Raw genomic sequence first — 12,908 nt, 5'->3', positions numbered from 1 at the left:
CCGGAGCGCATCTCCCCGGGGGTCGGGGCCCGGCCGGGCCCCTCCACATCTCCCCGGGGGTCGGGGCCCGGCCGTGCCCCGAGCGCGTCTGGCCGGTGCCGGTGCCGCCGGACTGCATCTCCCGCGGCGCCCCGCGGCGGGGCGGGGCGGGCCGTGCGGCGGAAGGGGCGCCCCTGCCGTCGGCGGCGGGGGCAGCTCTATCCGGGCCCTTGGCGCTCTCCCTTCCTTTCGCGCCGGCGGCCGCTGGAGGCGGCGGGTCCATGTGCGCTCGGCGCGGCCCCGGCCCCTGCCCTCCGCCCCCCGTACTGCCCCCGCCATGGACCCCAGCGGCATCATCGAGGCCCTGCGCGGCACCATGGACCCGGCGCTGCGCGAAGCCGCCGAACGGCAGCTCAACGAGGTGAGGGCGCCGCCGGGCCTGGGCCGGGGCCGCGGCGCTGGGGAGCGGGGCCGGGGCCGGGGCCGGCCCTTGGGAAGGGGGAGCGGGGCGGGGGCAGGGAGGGTCCCCTCGGCTCCTCGGGCCGTCCACCCGCGGCCGCGGCCCCTTCCCCGCCGGCCGCGTCCCGGCGGCCGCAGGCCGGGCCCGGCGCGCATTGTCCCCGCACATGGCAGCGGGGCCGGGCCGGGCCGGGCGGGGCTGCTCGGGCGGGGGGGCAGCGGCAGAAAGCGGCCGAGGCCCCCGTGCCTCTCCCAGCGCTACCAAATTGCCTCCATTGTCTCCGTGCTCAGCCGGGGAAAGGGTGATCTGCTGAGGGGGCTTTAAAACCGCCCTTGTGCAGGCCCTCGGTGGCTCAGGCTGGACATCAGCCCTGCCTGGGACCATCCAAAGGACATCAGTCTTTGGATGTTGAAAGCACTAATTTGTCATCAGGGAAGGAGGTAGCAAGAGCCCCATCACTTCGCAGGCAGTGCAGCCTGTAAAAGTGGCCTGGGCTGAGTTCAGAATCAAATCTGGTGGCTTGGGCTGAGTTGGGATTCAGATCTGGCAGTCTGGCGGTGTTTTATGTTCCAGATCCTGTGGGCTCCGGGTTCAGCAGGGCTGCCGAGGTAGGTGTGCTCCCTGGGTGTATACGGACACGTGTCCAAGGGACGGGGGCAGACAGGGTTCCCATCCCAGGTGTGTCATCCGCTTAGACTGCACTCACCTGCCAGGCTGGGATGTAAAAACCCAGCAGGTCCTAGTTCCACGGACTTCAATTTTGGAAGAAGATTATATTTTTGTTCTACTTAGCCGCACCTCGTAGGTGAAAACTTTATTAATGAGACACAGCCATGGGGCTTGTAGACATTTGGAGAACAGAAGTGCTTTAGTGTTTGACCCAGAGAAAAGATGATGTCTTGATGGAGGAAGTGAAGGATAAGCCTCTGTGGCAGCTCTTGTGGTAGCTTTTTCCATAAACATTTTTCCTTGTTGCTCTTAAGCAGACTTTGGGCCTGACAATACTCATGTAATGCAACAGATGTTCAGCAGAGCTTAGGTAAAGGTGGGCCAAATGTTTTGCTGGCAGTGGAGAAAATTTCGAAAACTAAAGGTATAGCTTCTCAGAAAATAAAAAAGTGTAATTAAGACATATTCCTGCATGTTATTTAATAAGCAAATGGCAAATAAGTATTAGGTACATTTGAAATAGATAGCTGTAAAACTATTGAATGATTAATTGAAACTTGTATAAAGTAATTGCCTGTCTTTTCCATTTACTCTGTTTAAAAGTATGTTAGTGTTTGTTACTTAAATCAAAAATGCAAAAAATGTGATGGCCTATAAAGACAGTAATATCTGTGAAATTTTGAACTGGCTCCAAAATGCAATTTTTTTTGTGTTCAATGGATGTCAATATTTATATATAGTAACTTGCTTAAAATCTGTTTTAGTTATTTTCTGCAGGTATTGAGCTGCTGAAGGTGCAGGGAATTGCGTTCACTGCCAGTCGGGGTCTTCAGCAAATGGCAAACCCTTGCAGGAAGGATTGTGCTCGTTGGCCACTGGCTTTTGTTCTCACTTTGGAATCAAAACCCTGTGGTCTATCGTGTACTACACAAGTGCTAAATTGGCATAAAATCTGAATATTTGTCCCCCTTTAAAAACTCCTGATATTATTGAACCAGCGTGTAAGAATTCTTTATTGTGGGAAATGGAGCATCACTAATCTTTCACAGATATTTTGTGACAAAACTATGTGCTAAACCAGAAGTCTGCAAGCACTTACACATACATGCAGCTTTAGTCACATGCGTGGTCTTGGTTTCACTTAGGTTTATTGAAGTCAATTATGCATTTTCTTGCAGTATGCTGGTCTAAATTTGTTGAATATTAGAGCAATTCTGTTCCCAGTTAATACTTAATTACAGGTATGGGGGTCTCCTTCTTTCTAAAAATGAGATCACAACAGCAGTGAACACTGTTCTTGCATATGGCCAGGCTACACAGGTGTTTTTATAGCTTAATAGTTGTCCTTGGTTGACCTTTTAGTTTACCCTTAGTTTGTTAGAAGTGCCTCTGTTGAGCTGATGAGACTGGCTTTCAGCAGAATGGTCACTTTACCTTACCAGGAAAGACTGTGCATCGGTCAGTAATTGATATTCCTGATTAGTGGAAGAGATATCTAAGTAGCTAAGAGTTAACCAGGTATTTAGATCTGTCTTCACCATATTCTATCAGTCAACAAAGTTTCTGAGAGGAGAAGGGAACTGGGATGTACGATTCTTGATTTGTCCAGACTATTAATTTTCTTTTGACCTTGGCCAAGTCATGAATTATTCTATGCTTTATTTCTCCTTTCACTAAGTTTTATCAGGCTATATTGCCTGCACATAAAAGGCTGTGAGAACTTTCAGAGTTGAGATAATGGTAAAAAGCAAGTATTTTGGTCTCTTTGGCTTTACTTTTCTCACTCTGAAAAGAAGTTATAGGGAATGAGGTCACTGGCTCTTGTGTCTGAGAATTTTCAGTTGATGAGGTACCCTGAGGTGTTCACCCATCTCTGTCCCTGTCCTGCAGGGGAAAGCTGCGTTTTACGAGGACTTAGAACCAGACTCTTCAAGTAAGCTACTGGAGAACAGCAGGAAGACATTGCTGCCTTTTGAAATAGTCTTTGTGCTTCATGTATAAAGTGTTTTTCAGAAATTGTGATGAAAATAGGTATTTTTAACTATGCAGCTATGGAATGACACTCTGAAAATAATACACAATGTTGTTTCATCTTTTAATATCAACATAGTTGTAAAGGTGAAGTTGCTAGATAATACTTTCCTTTCAGGTTTTTTCTTTGTAATTCCAGGGAATTTATAACTTCACTGTGATGTATGTCTTTTAAGTCTCTGAGATTAACCTTGGTGTGTGAGCTATTAAGATATTTTTTTATACTAACAACCCAATTTTTGTGTTTGACAATGTTTAGGGGAAAAAAGTGCAATCCCCCATAACTCATCATTTTTTGTAAGTCAGAGCTCAACAGAGTTTGTTTAGGAAAACATCCTGATGCTCTACTGGAAAGCAACTTTCAGAAGTTACACTTAAGCTTTTTCATGTTCTAATATGAGTGACACAGAAAGGATGAAAAGGAAATCTTGTTGGCTGGCCACCATTACCACTGGTTTAATGGTGCAGTAGGACCTAGTTCAGTGCATTTCACTGCCTGCTTAATAGCCACAAATGTCAGAAGGATGGTATGATTAAATTAAAAAATTGGACTCTTAGCTGCTGAGAGTTTAGGAGTGAAAGGTTGTCAAAGGGAAAGAAGCAAGCTGCTTCTTACATGGTGTCTTTCAGACAAGACTTGCCAAATGCTGGAATGCTATGGATACTTTGGGCTTGGTGTTTATAGTGTTACCTCCAGCTTGAATTTTTTTTAACCTTTTCTGACACAGTCTGTATGTGTAACATCTACAGCTCTATATTGTAGTGTAAGAAAAAGAACAGAGCATGAGTTTCTTGGCTTTGATTATCAGATCGTGGGGTCTCTTTTGAAGTTGTTAGGGTGACATTTTACTCAAAGTACTTCGTTACTTTCACTTCCCTCATCTTCCATCTATATATTCTGGTGCGTGCTAGATGAGGGATGCTTTGGGAAATGGTGTTTTAATCTGTGTGTGCCAAGGCTGGTCCAACACCAGGAATCCCCTTGGGGGCAGTAAGGAACCGAGGGAGCCCTGGCTCCACTAGGAAGAAGTTTCCTTCTTGGTGTAAGTTGCCCAGCACAAGGTAAAATGTGAGTGGAAAGGGCCACTTGCCACTTTCTCATGACTTAGCAGGTAGTTCCTGTGTGTGCTTAGCAAGCCTCTGCTAGGAGCACACTGCTTTTTCCTTAGCCAGCAGTAGAGCAAATAGTCCTCCAAACTTGCAGACAGTATTGTGATAAAAGGAGCATCAGGGATGTTTGCAGGAACTGATAAGTGTATCTTTTGTGGACATTAAACTAGGTTTGCATATTGGTTGTAGCTGCCTAAGAGGTGGCAGAACTGGCTTGCAAAAACATGAGGTCAGAATGACTTCCACACCTGCTGAGTTCTTATAAAAGAATTGAAAGATGCTACAGGGCAGTTTGCTGATTCAGCATGGCCTTACAGCTCCTGACCTTACCTTTCTATAAGAAAAGTTTCATCTCAGTGTAATAGTTGTGTGCACCCAGTCCTGCTATGGCTAAGATCAAAAATTGCATGTAGGTTTTTTTTCCCCAAAACTGGAATGGAGGAGAAGCATTGAATTCTTATTTTTTTCATCTACTTTATTTTTAAAATGTTAGCCTTTATTCACATGTGTGCTACTTTGAATAGCTATATAAATAACCTAGGGTTCTAGTTTAGCAGCATGTAGTAAGTGTTGCTCATCTGTTCTACTTTTTTGGGCAACAGTAAAGGAGGTGCCTATTGTAGTTTGTTTGTTATGGTATGTCAGGTTCCTGATGTCTGAAGAGAATGCATGGAGATCTTTTTACCCAAGATGAAACTTGTTTTTATCATTTAGAGGCATGCAGGCTTTGTGTGAGAGATGAATATTCCAGCATTAAAGATGAATGTAACTTACTGCAGTGAGTATCATTACTGGAGGGAAAGTGCTTTTCCACATTGTAATTAACTATTCATAGTTCACATGCCATGAACTGGTCTCTTCAATGTTAACTTTGAACTTCTTTCCTCTTTTGGATTATGTAGCTGGTATGACACTTTGCTCAAAAGTCTCTTTTAGCACATATCTAACAAAGCAACCCTGCTAGGAAAAGCTGCAATGAACTGTGCAAAAAGATTGTATGTTCTGGAGCAGTGATTGATACTAACAGACAGTGGTGCGAGGTTTGTGGTCTGATAGAACACATTCCTCAGCTAGCCAGGCTGCATAGCAAAGATTGCTCTTGGGAAAAGCCCCTGAATTCTTTGGCTCTTAGACAGCAAAGTCATACCAGTGACATGGCATGTTGGACCTTTTGTAAGGGGGAAGGACTTGAGATGAGTTTTGGTTTTGTTTTTCTTTAAATGCTGAGTTAAGTGTAGGAAGACTGACTTCTGTGACAGAACTATTTTTTAAAAAATAGTATAATTCTCTAAATTCAGTATTTACTTTTAAATGGTGTTTGTAAACAAGGAAGGAACAAGAGAATAAAAGTAAAAATTTTACCAACGTCAAAACTTTAAAGTCTTAGAAATTCTCTGTTCTTAGTGTAGTTTATAGTAGGTGATAGCGACTATTATGAAATCCTGATTTTAGTTCAAAAATATACCTAAAATAGATGTGGTTTTCAGTGTGGTTGTCTTCTTTAGCAGTGCAGTCAGTGAAGAGGAGCATGCTGTCCTGAGAAGCAGCAGCCCTCTTGGGGGAGTAAAATTATTAAAGATGGAAGTAGCTGAAATAGATGTGGGTTCAGTATTTTTTAATGACGTAGATACAAAAAGGCACCGATGCGCTGTCTTATTTTAGGTTCAGTTGTTTTTTTCCCAAGTGCCAGTGAAACACTGGGTGCTCTTTTTAAAAGTGAAGCAGAGCAAGGGAGCATGTGAGAGGTGATTGTAGTACCTGGAGTTTTCTTTGAGCGTTCAGTACACTCTTGTCTTCATGAAACTGTCGTTACTCATCCCAACATTTCAGTTTCTCTGGAATCACCTTCCTTTCAGTGGCTTGGGAAGGAGGTCATTGTGAAGAGTTTGGAAGTCCTTTATATTCCATACAGAATGCATAGAAGTGTTGATGTAGCTCTGTGTGAATGTAGGTATTAACTGAGAGGATTAAGAGCAGACTATGATTGGCAAGTACAAGGTATTTTACTTGTATTAAAAGCACAGATTATATCTTGGCTGAGTCTGCTTTGAACCACTAAAGGTGATAAAGTAGCTCATCCTCATGGTTGGTTGGAGTCTGATGCTTCAGATGCTAATAAGGATGATACTTGTAAGATTTTAGAAAAGCCAAACAGATAATGGTGTAAATGTTTTGGTTCTGTCCCTTAAAGCTTGCTATAGTTCAAAGAATCCAATGAAACTATATTAATCCCACATACTAATAGAATTGATATTTCTAGGCAGCTTCTGTAGCCTGCTATAGGCACAGGCTCAGTCCTGTCTTTGTAAATGAAGAAAACATTCTTTGGTATTTTATTAAATCTCAGTATGTGGCGGTTTTATACACTGCTGTCTATTTTCTGTTTCTTTGAAGACATAAGATTTTAAAATTTAATTTTTTTTGGTTTTCCCGTTAGCTCCTTAGTAGCTCTTAAGCAATTTCCATATTTGTTGCTGAAACTGATGGTTTTTATTGCAAGAATAGCGGTCATTTATCATGGGAAAGGGAAAGTAATCCCTCATTTTTAAAATTATAGATTTAAATGCTTTTGACTTTGCAAACTGCAGGTTTTCACTGTAGGAAAGATATCTGTCAAGCATATAGCCCTTGTGGAAAGACATCAGTTTGCACTTTTAAGTCCATTTTATGCAGACTAATATGACCTTATTTGTAGGTGAGTTAAAGGTTATTGAAACTGAAAGCTTTCTTCAGGTTCATAACTCGTTAAATACAGGAGCACTTCCGCTGACATTAGTGTTGAGCGTAGAATTGAGTGCTGTGCCGAATTAGGGTCTGATGTCATTGGGAATGTGCTGCAGGACTCTGTGTGTCTATTAATGCTCCTTAAGAAAAGGAGGAACTTAACAGACCTGGACCTGTAGGAGAAATCAAACCTAACTAGTAAATTTTATTTTAAATTTGTTTGTTCAGCCATTACTGGGCAGTTGAAGACAATTGCTCTTTTTATTTTTTTCATTTGAAAGGGTATTTGCTTCTTGAGGGGTTATCACAGGGACGTGGGTCAGCAGGACGTGTGCTCATATTGCAGTGTCAGTTACTCCCAGTCCCAAATCACACTCTACAAATAAACATTTCAGTGGGACCAGATGCTTCTGGGTGCTCTTCAGCCTGTAGAGTTTTAGTGCACAGGATGAATGTGTACAACGTTTTAACGTTTTGGACAGATTCTTAAGTCAAATTTGTTCTACATTTGAAGTCTGTTTGAAATAACAGGAGATAGAAACCAAGCTACACATTCAAATCTGAGTACCAATGTCATGTCCCAGGCTGTGCCTTTTACAGTTGTTTATACTGGAACCTATTGGAGATACTTGCTCAGGAAAATTAAAGTTGGAGAGAAGATTCTGGTACTGTAGGAGTGAGCTGAGCAGTGTTACACACTTAGGAGGAATCTTGATACCAAGGGCTTTTGGTCCTACTGAAAGAATGGAAGGATAATTTTTTATTATTTCTCTTTATGATAATGAAGTTGCTGCAATATCTGAGACAGACATTTGGTTTTGATAAATAGTGTAATTTTGATGGCTTTCAAAGTAGCAAGTGGGTAAGAGGTGTTTTCCTACATGTTAAATTATGTGGACCTGTGCAGTTGTCTTTGATAGGGAACTGCAAAGAGCATAGGAAACAACATTGCCATGTAAGTGAAGATAAAGCAGAAGAGCTAAGCTGTTTGGAAGTTGGATGAGGTAGATCAGGACTTGTCCAACAGAGTATCTCTAAGGATGAGATCCCACAGCCGTTGTGGATAAGTGTTTCAGGCCTTGTGAATTTTTTTCCCGTGCATAAAATAGGGATTTCCCACTGTAACTCATCTCCATGGAGTCTTCACCTTGAGGAAAATTACGTTGGGTTTCAGTTAAGAAAAGTAGTTAGTTTTTAAGGATTGCAATTCACTCTTCCCAGCAAAATCAATTTATCATCTCAAGTTCTTGATGCTTGGGAAAGGCAGGTAAAGGGTGTTGTAGTAATGTTAAGGTTTGTTTCCTCATTGAAAATACAATCCAGTCCTTAATGTATCAGTGACAGTTCTCATTATTGTAAGAAAAAACATGTTTTGTGGTTTTTATAAGTGAACTCCTGCAAATCTTTGGGAAGCTGTTACTCTGCAGATGTGTCTCCATTTGGATCTCCCTGCTGTTGCTTTGCTGTTGTGTAGTTCTGTGGACAGCTGCTGCAGTAGCCCATCAGTGGTCCCTTGAAACTGCCTTTTCAGAAGGATGAAGTAGGAGTTGGACTTAGTTTTAAAACGTAGTTCCCATTTGTTTCTTAGCTTATTGTATAATGGACTCATACCTTGCTAAAGGTCACTGTAAACTTGCTGTGCTTGGGTTTTTCAGGCTGTTCAGGTGCTTCAAGTGTTTGTTCTGAATGGGGAACATGTTTGGTCACCGTGGAAGGCTGATTCCTGCAGCCTGTTCAGTGATTTTTTCAATTTTGTTACGTTAAACGGTAGGGTTTTCCTCCCCCTTTCTGTCTTCAAAATACAGTGAGCACAAAACTTTGGAATGCTTTGGCTGATTAGCTGACTCCTGTGCAAATGGCTGAATTGCTGGTATTCTACTGACTGCATTACATCATTATAAAGATATTGTAAAACTTAATGAGACTATTCTAAAACTTAACTCTTTTTTTTTTCCCCTCTCCATAGGCTCATAAGTCAGTGAACTTTGTTTCAACTCTGCTTCAGATCACTATGTCCGAGCAACTGGATTTACCAGTGAGACAGGCAGGCAAGTTTTCAAATACTTTTTTCGTTGTATCTACTCTAGTGGTGCATACACACAATGCAGATACTGTCAAAGAATTCTAATGGTTTTGGTATCAAGCACTCAAAAGTTGGGAGTTGCTCAAATTACAGTCATCATGAGCTATTATCTGGCACCATACACTGAGCAAGGGAGACAGAAAGAAAAGGTGTGTCTGGCTCTTTAATGATTCTTCCCCTTTATCTCTAGTGGACATTCCTTGGGGAAGCAGAATGGTTTATGATGCTGGGACACTTGGTCCAAGGAGGTCATTTAAACTTGTACTGTGAGCACTAATGTTTCTAAACATACTAAGTGGAAGAAAACAAATTATGTCTTTTGGAACCCTGCTTATTTGCACATGAGCTATCAGTAAAATTGGATGTTGATTATTGACAGCTCCAAACATCGCCTTAAAGCTGCTCTAATACTTGATAGAGGTTTTTAGTACGATACTTCAGTGGGTCTTCTGATTTGGCAGGAGGGTGTGATCTAGATTGCTTATTTGGACCTTCCATGTAGTAGACTACTCCAAGTTGTAGCCTAAACTTAACATGCATTTTTATCTTACTGCTTGAGGGGGTACCATTCAAATGATGACACAAAAAGGTTACTGCTTTAGGAGTATAACATGCAAAAAGAAGTTTGAAAACAACCTCTGAAATTTCACCCTCCTCCATGTAAGCCAATTAAACCCCAAAGCATCCTGTGGAGAGTGGGGATGGCTCATTCGAGGCACAGCTTACAAACAGTGTGTGTTTGCACAGCAATTAATGATAAATCACTCTGAGGGCTGGCTGAAGTCTCTATCACTTCAGTCTAGTAGTAATCTGGTGAGTGTTTCTTGACCTCTGCAGACACTTTTAGAAAGCCTCTGCTTTCTGAATCTTCAAAAGGTGCATATGAAATTTAGGTAGAGAAGTTGCTTTATGGACTTGTGTGTAGAATTAGATTAACAGTAACTTTGTTACCAGTTTGCCCTTTGAGATTTCCTGTTGCATGTTGTAAGTACTTCTAAGTGCAGTAATTTATATTCTGCCACACAAGCAGTTTGGATTTGGTTGTCAAATGGTAAATGAGAGTTTGTTCCAGCAGCCTGATTGCTACAAATTGCTCTGGCCCATAACCTGGGTATAAAGGAGCTCTGTTTCTCCAGGATTCATTCCTGTATGACAAACTTAATTAGATTTTTTTTTTTTGCTTGCAAGGGATGTTTTAAGTCATCACTGGTATTGATCAGCTTTTCTTTTTCAATTTTAATGAAAATATTCACAAAATCATTATAAAGGTTTTTCAGAAGTGTGTTGCTGAATAGTTCCACAACTGCTTACTGGAATCACAGATAAAAGCAATACTTTTAGTATTTTTATATTAAATGGGTGAAAGAGTATCATATAGTGAATTATTGGGTTAATAATTTGCATGGTTTATATATTTTGATTCTCCTACTTAGGAAGGGCCAGTGATTTAGTAATTTTGGTCGGTTTTGTTCTAAAAAACATTTGCTTGCAAGATGTGTGTTTGTTTTGTTCTTTGAATGGCTGTCAGCTGATTTGCCACTTTTGTTTCACAGGGGTTATCTACTTGAAAAATATGATAACCCAGTATTGGCCAGACCGTGAAAGTGCTCCAGGAGAGATCGCACCTTACTCCATCCCCGAGGAAGATAGACACTGTATCCGTGAGAACATTGTAGAAGCCATTATCCACTCTCCTGAGCTGATCAGGTGCACAGCTTTAGCCTCTGCATGAATTGCCTGTGGATTCTGACTGCTGGGTTTCTTTCTTTTTTTATTTTTCCCCCAGCTAAGATCATCCACGTGCTAAGCATCATTGTCATACACTGTGTATCCTAAACATAGAATTAATGTAGATGGAAAAACAGTTTTCAGCTTGTGTAGCATGTAGAAATTTGAAGTTCCTTAAATGGAGAATATTAAGCAGAAACTACAGAACTTAAACCTTCTAAACAAAAAGGAAGTCTACATATGGACAGTATTTGCTGTTTCAACACTAGAAGAATATTATTAAAATAATAGTAGTAACTTATTTAATTGTTGTGCTTTTGATTTCCAGAGTACAGCTTACTACTTGCATTCACCACATTATCAAGTATGATTATCCAAGTCGCTGGACTGCAGTTGTGGAAAAAATTGGATTTTATCTCCAGTCTGACAATAGTGCTTGTTGGCTTGGAATTCTTCTCTGTCTTTATCAACTTGTGAAAAACTATGAGTAAGTTCTTTCTGGTCTTCTTCCATATAAACCAGCAGAATTAATATATTGGTGTATATTTTTTGTACTCTGTGTGTATCTTGTAACCATGTAGAATTGTCTGTAGGACTGCACAAAGGTGATGGAAATGTCATTTTAGGAAGTGTTCTTGAACACTTGCTATGCAGATGCTGGCTCATGTATCTTTTCTGCTAAAAAATGACAGAAAAAATCCTTCTAAAAGTCTGAATTCAGAAAAAAAGAGGGTGTTTTAAAACCTTAATGTGGTAGTTGTTTTTTATGGATTGATGGCAGTAAGAAAGTCTGCTCAAAAACGTGACTTTTGCAAGAATTTATTATTTAAATCAGGTTTAAACTTTTAAACAATTTGTACTCTAATACTTGGTGACAGTAACCACAGAAAGGTTTCAGAGTGTGAAATCTGGAATGCCAGGAGGCTCAGAATTAGTTAACTGACTTTCCTGTGATCCCTTGAGTAGCCTCATCCAACCTATCAGGATACTTTTATCAAAGCCCACTGTATTCCTACAAGCAAGGCATTGGGCTGGAATACCTGTGAGTGTTCCTGGTTCTGTATCTGTGTTATGTCAGAGCTTTAAAGTTGAGGTTGCATTTTAAGAAGCTGTGTGGAGCTTGGCTGCTGCTGCCATCCATAAAGCACATTTGGGCTGGATCAGAGAAAAGGACAATCCTGGAGTCAGGGAACTGTAGCAGTGGGACTGATGGAATCTGCAACTTACTTTTTCAAAGCATTGGAATGCATAACATTTCTGTTTCAGGTACTTGTCTTAAAATGTTGCATGGAAAGATTTCCATCTAATTTCATGAATTTTATGTCAATCAGTGTAAAACAGTGAATGTCAGTTTCTCAAAAATACTTTTACAGGAATGCCATAAAGATCTTTGTAATCCCATGTGGGAATTTTTTTAGTGGCTGAAAATTGCATGTCCTGCTAGGAAAGGAAAGCAAAAAATTTCTTACTTGATTTACAGCTTAAACATCTTTAACTAAATATGCTACAGTAAGTCAAGCAGTGTTTGCTGGTAGTGAATTATGGTGATAGAAATCCATGTTTAGGGATCTGAGCACAGCCATTGTGTGATAAGGTAACAGGTGTGTCTGTAGTCTCAGCTGATCAAACACTTCAGCTGAGGCCAGGAACTGCTCCTGCTTGCTCAGCTTTCTGGTGAAGTCAACAAGGGTGAGTTCCATGTCACAAATCATGTAGGAATATGCACATATCAGTGTTTCAGTCAGGTTGGTGGGACGGGAATCTCTGTAATGTTATGACTTTGATCAAGTTTTTACTGCTTGAGTTGTAGGAATATTTAAGTATTGAATTTTTTTTTCTTAACATGGTACATAAATATCTTTGAGCTTTTCACATTTTTTTCCTTTGAATTCAACCAACAAGATCAAATGACTGCTCTTTGCTCAGTCATTTTTTCTTGTCTTTTTCAATTTTTTGTGGAAGTTAGAAACTGAATTTTCCTGAGCAACATTTAATCTTAATGATTATGTTTCTGGTTCAAAAAATGCATGAAAACTGTATTACTGAACAGGATTTTGGAGCTCAGTGTTTTGTAGTAGTTTTTACAGAACATGCCATCTGGCAGCAGATTGAGTAGTCTTTATC

The 12,908-nt window shown here is 41.0% G+C and overlaps 1 protein-coding gene across 1 annotated transcript in view; it reads left to right on the top strand.

The window, feature by feature from the left end:
• Nucleotides 1-218: 218 nt before the first annotated feature.
• IPO7 (importin 7) overlaps nucleotides 219-12,908 on the top strand; it is a 33,782-nt gene continuing 21,092 nt past the window's right edge. The window contains exons 1-4 of the mRNA XM_069016770.1: nucleotides 219-400; nucleotides 8,940-9,021; nucleotides 10,610-10,763; nucleotides 11,113-11,271. Coding sequence (XP_068872871.1) covers nucleotides 317-400; nucleotides 8,940-9,021; nucleotides 10,610-10,763; nucleotides 11,113-11,271 — 479 coding nt within the window. The 5' untranslated portion in view covers nucleotides 219-316. The remainder of the gene's footprint in view (nucleotides 401-8,939; nucleotides 9,022-10,609; nucleotides 10,764-11,112; nucleotides 11,272-12,908) is intronic.

Source organism: Aphelocoma coerulescens, chromosome 5 (assembly GCF_041296385.1).
Source record: "Aphelocoma coerulescens isolate FSJ_1873_10779 chromosome 5, UR_Acoe_1.0, whole genome shotgun sequence".
Lineage (NCBI taxonomy): Eukaryota > Metazoa > Chordata > Aves > Passeriformes > Corvidae > Aphelocoma > Aphelocoma coerulescens.
Note: the sequence above shows the minus strand (reverse complement) of the source record. Positions and strands in the feature narration are given on the sequence as shown.